Source organism: Centroberyx gerrardi, chromosome 11 (assembly GCF_048128805.1).
Source record: "Centroberyx gerrardi isolate f3 chromosome 11, fCenGer3.hap1.cur.20231027, whole genome shotgun sequence".
Lineage (NCBI taxonomy): Eukaryota > Metazoa > Chordata > Actinopteri > Beryciformes > Berycidae > Centroberyx > Centroberyx gerrardi.
In genome coordinates, this window is record NC_136007.1 from 30,347,921 (window position 1) to 30,358,568 (window position 10,648).

General features: G+C 41.8%; 1 protein-coding gene across 1 annotated transcript in view; it reads left to right on the forward strand.

Moving 5' to 3' along the window:
* ncam1a (neural cell adhesion molecule 1a) overlaps positions 1-9,607 on the forward strand; it is a 70,838-nt gene extending 61,231 nt beyond the window's left edge. Inside the window, exons 14-16 of the mRNA XM_071926933.2 lie at positions 1,961-2,168; positions 2,653-2,769; positions 9,481-9,607. Of these exons, the coding sequence (XP_071783034.2) occupies positions 1,961-2,168; positions 2,653-2,769; positions 9,481-9,601 (446 nt within the window). The 3' untranslated portion in view covers positions 9,602-9,607. The remainder of the gene's footprint in view (positions 1-1,960; positions 2,169-2,652; positions 2,770-9,480) is intronic.
* The last annotated feature ends 1,041 nt before the right edge of the window (positions 9,608-10,648 follow it).

Genomic DNA, 10,648 nt, shown 5'->3' on the forward strand with positions numbered 1-10,648 from the left:
CCCTGGCTGGCTTGTGCCCCAAACCCTGTTTATTCCATCCTGTCTGTATGCTATACTTTGCCCTCAAAGTGGAATTATAAATTAAAAGACTGCTTGCCTGTACTGAGAGTAGGCTACACCACTTGAGATAAACAGCCGTTAAGCTAACTTTTTTTTAACCTTTGCATTTCATAAGTTGTAGAGTAGCTGATTAAAATGCTTTAATGGGAACTCATAGAATTTGATTAAAATGGTATTAGTTTGGTAGCACTTCATTTGTAAGGTGTTTATAGGTTGGTAAGCGGAAGGCTAGCTTATTAACCACATACGCTACATTAGCGTTAGCGATACTAGCACAGATTCCTATGAGTGTTTTATTACAATCCATTCAAAGTCCAGTGGTGCTGCTCGGAAAGACCACGGTAGAAACAACGATGCCCACAATATTTTCTTTGCCCAATGTAAAATACTATTCCCCATGCAACAGCTAATGTTATGTCAATGATATTTTGCAACGTTAGCTAGCTAGTTAGCATAGAACGTTAGCAACTGTAAGTGCAACATTACATTTCAAATGTATATGTTTAACCATTTACCACACAGTTGTTTTTATTTAATGCCAAGCAGTCTTGAAAATCAAATTTAAGTGTATTTTGAGGATTATAGACAATAAATGCTGTGTAGCATGCTGCTATGTTGATGTGACGCCAGATAACTGCATCTTAGAGAAATCTTGCCCTATCCTATGTGGAATCCTGACTACGGGGGTTTTCCATTGCATTTTTCCTAGTAGGAAGGCAGAATTTTTAACATCCCTGTAACGCGGCAGGGGCTTGGTACACACAGCGACCAATTAACCACAAGACTGTTTCAGTAATAGTCAAGCCATTTAGGTTATTTTTAGAAACCGTTAGAAAAACTATGGATTGTAAATTAGAATGAAAGTTATGAGAATTGTACTGGATGTGACATTTGACTTCAGCTTTTTGTATAGTAATACATTCATAAAAGGCTCATGACTTGTTCTTTTGCACATTTATGAACGTACTCACAATATTTATAACTACATTGTACATTCACATAACATTTGTGGAATGTTATCCTGTAACAGATTTTGTTGTGTGACTGTTTAAGTACATTTACTGTGAACTGTAATTGCTTTCTGAGATTTATTTTCTCTATATTAACTGCAAGGTGTTTAATGCTTGAACGGCCATATGATGTATAGATCGGTGGATCTTATTGTGCAGGGTATCTTTTTGCTTTCGGCACAAGCTCAGGAGAATGGGGTAACCCGCAGAGTAAATGTACAGGCACGTTGTTTAAATTGAATCTGACACTCATCCTTTTCCATGACTTTTAATGTTAGAAGTGCTAATTGTTAAGTCATGAATGTCACAAAACATGTCACAAGCCTGTTATGAAAGTGCTATGTAAATCCACCTACAAAGAAAGGGTTGCCATTGGAGGGTTAATACAGTGTAATATGCGTATATAGGATATGTTTCTATGTATCGCTACCCACCTCTTGGTAAAGTACCTAATATAGTACCCTATAGATACAATTTGTCTTCACATACATATTTAGATATGTGTTTTTGTTTTATTTTTGGAAGTATTGTACTTGTGTGTGATACAGTAGAAGGCCTCAAGTGTGCGTGCTCTGATGATTTTCAAGAGTAAAAATCAAGTTGGTAGCATTGGCATGATTTGTGTACAAAATCCCTCTGAAGAGAGCACACTTGAGGTCTTAAGAGTTGAAACCTGAAGCAACGTAATAAAAACTTGACGGCATTCCTCACTGTCTCACTCCCCTCTTTCTTTCTAACTTTACTTATTCTCTCTCTTAATCTCCATCTTTATCTCCCCCCTTTCACTCCTCTACGTTGAACCCTCTCCTCTCTCCTATTTCCTCTTCTTATCCTCTCTTTTCTGCCTTGTTTCCTTTGCGTCTCCTCCTCTCTCTGTCCTTGCCGTTCAGATGCAACGGGTGGCGGCTCGGGCCTGGGCACCGGTGCCATCGTGGGCATCCTGATCGTGGTCTTCTTCCTGCTGCTGGTGGGTGTGGACGTCACCTGCTACTTCCTCAACAAGTGCGGCCTCCTCATGTGCATAGCCGTCAACTTCTGCGGGAAGGCCGGCCCGGGTGCCAAGAACAAGGACATCGAGGAGGGCAAGGCAGCGTTCACGTAAGTTAGCATATGGCCTTTTGGCCTTTAACAGCTTATGACTTATTAGTGATGTAATGTTAAATAAAAAGGAGGGTAAACCTCCAGTCGATGATCATCATAAGGGAAACAACCACCGATATGAACACAAATTAAGCAGAAACAGTAAAATTTCAACTGAGTGCTGTGTTTAACAGATTGTTCTCCTGGCTGCTAAGAAATAAATGAAGTATTTATCCAAACAGTTAAGTTTATGTTAGTGTGAGCCTGATGAAAAAGGTTTTCATTCTGTCTAATACATTAAACCATTTCTCATCACATAGGCTCTGATATTCATAACACAACATCAGAAAGGAATATTTTATTTAGAACATTAATTAGCCTATTATGATTGGTGGCTGACTGATTGGTGCATCGCTCTGTAAGAGATGTATCAATAATTTAATGAATTGACCATTTCTGGTGTATTAATGCTAATGCTTACTCTGTTGCCTTCTGACAACAGGAAAGATGAATCTAAGGAGCCCATTGTGGAGGTGAGGACGGAGAAGGAACACAGCCCCAACCAAGAAGGAGGGGGTCCCACTGAGCCCAATGAGACCACCCCTTTGACAGAACCTGAGTGAGTACCCCCACCATCACAGGAACACACCACTTGCCCAACCTGGGGGTTGTCCTGGACTTGGGCCTTCCTGTAGCATATATGTATGGATAGGTAAATGAAAGTACAGAGCGACAAGCCTGACAACATATTATTATTATGGAAAAATATCCTCACTAATATAACTTTGGTCAGACCCTAACTAGATTAAAGTCCTGTTATTACTCTGTCATGGAAGTTATGGGATAATACTGGTACAGAGGTGGCAGTTATTTTAAATCGCTACAGTAAAATAACTTGTATGCCAGGTTCAAACTCTTAGTCATCTTAATCCTAAAACCCCTATCTCCTATCTCTCTTTAGTTTGCCATATTATTTTTGATAGTTTTTTGTGTGCACCCCTCACTCCACAAAGAGTTTGTTTCTGTAGATTTTACTTTGACACTGCACGTAGAACTCACTCTGTGTGTTTATGCCTTGACCTTCACTCCCCCTCTACCCCCTTATTTCTCCTGTTGCCCTTTTCTTTCTTTCCTCACTTTTCCGGTGGCTCTTTGGCTTCTTCCCCTTTGTCCACTCCCCGCCTCCCCTTCTCCTCTCCTGTTTTTCCTCCTCCTCCTCCTCACCAAACAGGCCTGCCGCTGCAGACACCACCTCCACGGTGGTGAACTTGCTCCCCTCCACTGCCACTAACTCAGTTGCTGAGAGCTTTAGCACGGCGCAGAGCAGCCCTGCTAGCGAGAGCACCGCCCTAACCGCCAGCGCCTCCAGCCCAACCAAAGCCGCCCCTACCAAGTCCTCCCCCAAAAACAGCCCTGCTGCCCAGTCTAGTGCGCTTAATGCTAACGTCCCTTCCCCTACTCCCGCTGCCCAACCCGACGTGGGGCCCCTGGTTGACCTGAGTGACACCCCTAAAAATACCCCCTTGTCCAACCCAACACCCCCTGCCTCAGAGCCAGCCAGCCCACCCTCCGCTAAAGCTGATGGGCCACAGAGCCAGCGTGACCCAGTCAAAGCCCCTGACAGCACCCAGAATAAGGACTTACAAATAGACGGCCCGACCAAGGATGCGCCCAATGCCCTGGGTACAGACTCGACCACACCAGGCCAAGACGAGTATGAACACCTCCATTCCCCAACTCCTCAAATTGTCTGCCCTGTTACCATTCCAGTAGTCCACTAGCATACCATTTATAAAGGAAAAATCCACCCTAAAACACTGTTAAAAAACAGGTATTGGCAATGTACCTTGCATTTCCAGACCTATTTTTTGTGTTTGGTGGTATATTTTTTTTAGTCTCATGGATAACTGGCCAAACATAGATGATGTGACATCACAAAGACATATTTCCAGCACAGCTACAATGGAGTTTGATAGCAGAAAATGTTTCAGCTATAAAACATCAATGGCGCCAGTCCCTCAGAATCAGAGCAGGGCTTTTGCACCGACATTCAACAATCTCACATAAGGAGGAATCCATCGTAGAAGTGGCAGAGATACCAATTTCTCCCGCAAGACATATTGCATTTTGAGTAAGGGGTGCAGCCATGATCATAGACACTCCCCAATATTCACAAACAAGTTCAAGTCCGATCTCTGGGAGTTGAAAGGCTTTCTGGGAAACATAGGAAGTCGCTAACTGAAATAGAAGTAGACAAGGCAGGTTGAGGGAAAGTGGGTCCACCAAAAAAGAAAATTACAGCACATCATCGCAAAATGCAAAACTCCTGGAATGCATTGAACATTCAAATAGATGATATCTAACAGTGTAAGAGTATCCGCGGGTGGAATTTTCCTTTAAGGATGCCTTGTATTGGGCAGCTAAATGGTATGCTAGTATGAACATTGGAATGTAACCAGTATGTGCCTGTCTTCATTCAACCACCACCTCCACCCTCCACTCATTTGTCTATTCACATTGGGTCAATTCTCCTTTTACCCTCTACCACCTCTTTCTATCTCACTAATGTCACTGCTTTGATTATACAGTTAGCTGCATCATTATGGGGACAAAATGTGCTGAATGGCGCACCAAACATCAAACATAACATTTTTTAGTCATTTTGCTCCAGAATTATGCCAATTTCAAATTAGTGGTCAAAAGAATCCGCATGTGCCTTTGGACAGTTACTTATACTATGTGAATATCACATATATTACTATTTAATCAATGCTTTGACAAGAGATATAAGTGAATTATCATGTCAGTATTCCTTCAGAAATTCTCTAAGGCTCTAGCTTTTTCCCCATGGCAGTTGTTCATACTGGTAGGTAGGAAAGTCGTGTTCAGTGGTGGTATGAAGGGTTACTGTTTTGAGTTTTGCTCTCAGCAGTCTCAGCTGAAGTTGTTCTCTTCCAGATTTCTGACACCCCCTAAGGATGATGAGCAAGCTATCTGGTCAAAGATATATTATAGAAGCTTACTGACAATCACTTCTCTTTCTCTCACTCCATCTCATACTTGGCTTTTCACTCGGAGGAGCAGAAGACGAAGACGTCAGTGATGAATTATGGGGAGTTGAGGCCAAGTTGGAAGTGGGGCTCTTGTCAGTTCAGCATCACCTTGATGAAACCCGACTTGTCATTTGGGAGATTTGTCTTCATAACTCTGACGGGACTGAAGCACAACTCTCCTACTGATCTATGTGGTGATTTTTCTTCAGCACCCCCATACAGAAATCTCTTGTCAAGCAACTTGTGGGTTTATTGGATTTCTGAGCAGCGCTCTTCTCCCAGGACCCAATTCTCTCGGGATATGAAAAATATCCTTGTAAACCATTCCCACAAGTATAGATCCCTATTGGTGCAATGTTACATATCATTTGAGGTTAGCCATACAGTGTAAAAAATGGCTACTGCAATGCCATTGCACAACAATTGCATTTTTTACACCTTTAAAACAATGTTTTGAAAGGAATTCCTGCCATGTTGGCACTCATGCAATCCACACAGAACTAGCAACAGCATTAAACAAGGTGGGGAAGTGGACCTTCAACAGCTGTTGACAATTCAAGAGCTGATTTAGAGTTGGTGAAAAAGCAAGGTCAAATACTGCAGTGAGTTAGTTATAGTGGATGAAGTTGAAGATGGAGGATGAGGATTGAGGATAAGCGCCGTTACTAGTCAACCAAAACAGTGCACCTTCTTAGGATATTGTTGTCTTTGTAAAATGATTAAGGTAAAAATTATGTATTGGTATGCCATTGAATTAAACAAGGGATAATACGTGACAAAGTTTACATTCAGTTTAGATTCTGCTTGTTCAGAGAGTGAGGAAAAATGTGGCGGGGACACTGAAAGGTAAAGCTTGTGCAACGTCTTTGACAACCTCTATGGCATTACATAGATTTGTTCTTTGTAAAGACCTTTGAGACATGCTTTTGTGATGAAGGGCTATATAAATAAACCTGACTTGACACCGCAGAGTGAAGTCAGCCCATGATGGCAGATCAAGGTTGTGCTGAAACACCCCAAAAAGTTCAGTACAAGAAGTGGATGCTATGGGTGTAGGATAATTTTAACTGTGCACCGCCTAGAGATGTCAACTCTAGATGACAGACTTGGGTTGTGCTGGCTTCTCTCAGCGTTACAGCCAGTGCTCAGCTCAGCTCTGCTCAGAACAGTGTTGGATGTTCAGCGATTGTATAGAGATGTCAGCCATTGGTCTGAGACTGCGCTTGTGCTGAAATTTTGCAGAGGCAGCAGGACTGTTGAGTTGGATTTGAGGAGTGCTTGTGCATTCAGGATTATTGCTGTCAGGATTATTGGATGTATAACTTTCCAACCAGCAGTAGCAGCGGTACGGTGGCTCAGTGGTTAGTACTGTGGGTAGAATGTGGGTTCGAATCTTCGCCCCGGTCCTTTCTGTGTGGAATTTCCGTTGGTTTCCTCCAGGTGGTCCGGTTGTCTATAGACATGCAGGTCAGGTGAATTGAAGACTTTAAATTGCCCATATGTGTTTGTGTGTAGTATGGTGTATGATGTGGTATTGGCCAAAACTGCTTATGTAAAACTTGATAAATCACCTTATGGGTCTCCTTTCCTTTTCATTCTCAAGCAGGTAACTGCTAAGAAAAGTACATCCAATGTACATCCACTGAGAAGATCCAATGGAGCAGTTAGGGTTAAATGCTTTGCTCAAGGGCACTAGTTTTTGAAGGAGACCGCATTTGTTATGCAGTTCCTCTGGCTAGATTTTCCCTGTTGGTTCAAAGATTCAAGGCAGCAGCATTCTGGGCACGAGCCTGTCTCCAACTATTAACCATGTATTTTTTTATTTTTATTTCATTGGCCATGTTTCAAACTTTTCAATGTGTATGTTGTGCGTGATATCTCGCAGGGGCTGAACTTTCCCCACAAAAAAACAAAGACATAAAGGTCAGTCAGTTCATCTACTTTTTCAGCTTCTTTGTGAGAGTAGTGTCTCTTGCCAAACTTGGCTGCAGACAGATATTTTTGGGGAAGATGAGCTGCAATGGTCCTTGTTTAAATATTTACAGGGCACTTTTGTTTCTTCCTCTCCTTTCACTTTTCATTTGCTCAGCATTTTTTGCACTCTTTCCTCTTTCGTTGTGTTGAGCTCCTGCCTTGCGGAAGGCCCCTCTTCAACTCAAGGGACCTGGTGCCATGGGGTGTGGGGTGGGGGGGGTTCATATGCCACCTTGTGAAGCACTTTAATTGGCTTCATTCACATGGCGGGGTGAGAAACGCCATGCAAAACAGATGGAAACAGAGGCAAACTCAACTGGTTTTTGGATGAATATTAAAATCTACACTGAAATTATCCTTGGATACTCTCCAAAGATGTGCAGAGTTGGAGGCCAAATTGCCCAAGAAGGTCCAGATTAAAGGCTACAGCAACTGGATTTCAGAGAACACCCATGATGTATCTTTATAGTGAAATGCTAACATTATGTTTCATATCCTTAGTGGTACTTCTTTGACAGTTTGACAATCGTTGTTTTGCTAGCTAACACTAGCATTTGGTGACTTTTGTTCTAAGACTGGTTGAGTTTTCTTCTTGTTTCCATCTGCTTCAGTATCTTCCAGGAAGTAGGTCTTTCTCAGTATGTGCTCTTGTGCATTCTTGTTCCCTCTTGCCTCAATATCTAACAGCCAAAGTACGATTCCAAAACAAAAGAACAACAAGGACAGAGGATGGATAAAGATCCCAGAATTTTACTTGCCAACCGAAGATGTATCAGATGGTGACTTAGCTGACAAGACCAAATGGGAAGCCCCAAAGTTCATTGCGAGAATGACGCATCCCATCCAAACAGCTCTATAGTCATTAATACAGAGATGGTTGAAACATCTAGGAAAATGAACAGCTGTATGTCTTAATTAATTGAGTGACGCTGAGCACACAGAACATCTCAAATGTAAAGATGTTTTCTTGAGAAGTGTGTTCTCTCCAAGACAACTTGGGAAGAGCGTTCTCCACAAGGACACAAGTATCGACTTGCCGTTCTTGGATTTGTTAAACATTGAGTGTTTCCCACTGCAAGTAGGACGTAAATCAAATATGGCTGCCATGTAAATAAAGGGAATTGTTTGTGAAAGCAAACAGCACTAGTCTGCCCTCCCAGAATGCCTGGGTTGATTTTGTTCATCTCTCTCATGAGAAACGGCAGTTAAGTACAGGCAGCCTACTTAAAATAATAATTATTATTATATAACTCAGTGTACAAATGTATGTACAGCCACACATACACCCACACAGCCCTTTTTAGGTAAATGGCTGTTTCTACACCTTTGTGTCGAATGCAGTGATGTGTGAGAAATTGATCTCAATCTTGAGATGTAACGGAGAATGCTATTGGCCCACTGCATCTAGTGGTACCTGAGGCATGCACGTAAGTGATGAGACCGATAAAAATGTGGATTGAAGAGTTTACCAGTGTAAGTTTCAAAAGATTGCACCAGGTTTGAAGACATAGGAAAGGACTCATTCAGTTCGAGGACAGTTGCAGCCCTAACTCTGGAAACTCGAGAAAAAGCACGTATTCGTTTTTTGTCTGTATTACAGTGGAAGCAAATCAGCCTGACTCATAGAAGTGTCAGCAGGATATAGCACCGTATTGATTATTGCAAACTCACACATAGGGCAGAAAAAAGATAAGCGTCATCATGTCGCCATGGTTTGTGTGATGCGACTCAACAAAAGTCCAACTTTTCAGACTACATTTTCAAAATGGAAGCTAGAGCACCACATTACTGCAAATGAATTCCTACCGGGGTACACGTGCTAAAAATTGAAAATGTTCTACTACAGTGAGATATGGCTTTAAAGTCTCTTTCCATTGTGTCCCTGCTCAGTCCAGACGGCGTGTAATCCTCTTGTGTATTGTAGTGTGTGTTGTAGGTTATGCCTGAGTCTTTCATTCCTTCATGTATTGTGCTCTACTGTACTGGCCCTGTCTCATTCCACATCAGCATTCATTGTTCCCTGAAAATAGCTGTGACATCCATGTGCTCTTATTTGATGTCTGGCTAGGATAGCGAGCTTGATCCTGTTATGTGTGAAATGTATTCAATTCCAGGAGGAAAGACAAATTCCCTCAAAGCATCTTGCATGTTTTCCCCCCTTTTCTCCTTTCTTTGAAAAATTAGACAAAAGGCAGCTCTGAACAGACAGCTTTGCTGCGAGAGAGACGTGATTCGCTGTTAACGGAATCTCCTTTTTTTTTTTCTTCTGGCTCTCTCTCTCTCTCTCTGTTTTATCCCTCTAGCGGTAAGACTGTGAAGGATGATAAAACTAAAAACGAGACGGAGGTGAAGAACGCCACCACCGAGGTGAAGACGGTTCCCAATGAAGCTCCCCAGACAAATGGCAACGAAAGTAAAGCATAATCTCCTCACCTACAGCGGCAGGAGGAAGGGGTGGGGTGGTCGGGGTGGGTGAGTTGGGGATTTGGATGTGGGGATTTGGGTGTGGGGGGTGGGGTGGGTGGGTTGGGTTCACAGTCACAGAAACCTCAAAGCAATGTCACACACCGCCCCATCCAATGAGAAAAACAACAAAAAGCAACAGAATAGCTCGAAAAACATGGGTCTCTTTCTTTAGTGTCTTCTTAACAAAAGCAGGGTGTTTTAAGACACAAGAAAATGTGAAGACCTCATGCACATGCCTTAGCTCCTTTTATGTTTATTTCTATGATTCTGTTGTTCCTTCTTTGTCACTTATCTGTTTATTCACAGAAAAAAACCCCACAAAATTCATACCTCTAGTTCACCCTCCTTGTTCTCCTTTAATTATTGTATGTAATATCGAATTGGCCGGTTGTTAAACACAGAACAGAAGCTATATCATTTGCCTCTAGATAACCATGGTTGGACTGTAGCTTTACTTCAGAGTACTGCCTTCATGCTGTGCACACATGTAAGTGTGGTATGTTACCAATACTGTTCCTTAGTCTGTTGTCTGCTCATTATGCAGTATGATTCATCATCATGGTAAAGGATTATGTGACTATTTCAATTTGTTGATATTTTGTTGTGTTTAAATAATGTGCAGAAGTTACTGCCTATTTTAGCTTTTTTTTTTTTTTTTTTAAATTGTGTTATTTCCAGGGCTAGAGATTAGAGCATTAGCATGCCTATTTTTGCAAAGTTATTTCTGTACATGTTGCTGTCATGTTTTTTTTTTTCTTGAATGTTGACACCATTTTATTCTGTTCCACAAATGGTGTAGACAACAACAAAAACAAAAACAAAAGAAGACCCCACAGAAAGATGATTTATTGTGCCGCAAATCTAGAGGTCCGGGGTTGGGTGGTTAGGGTTAAGAAATGGTCACATCGAAGATTATGTGTTATGTTAATAATGTTTTTTGGTCTCATTTTGGCAAATGTAAGAACACATTACTATCTCTTTCTCTCTGCCGTGCACACACACGCA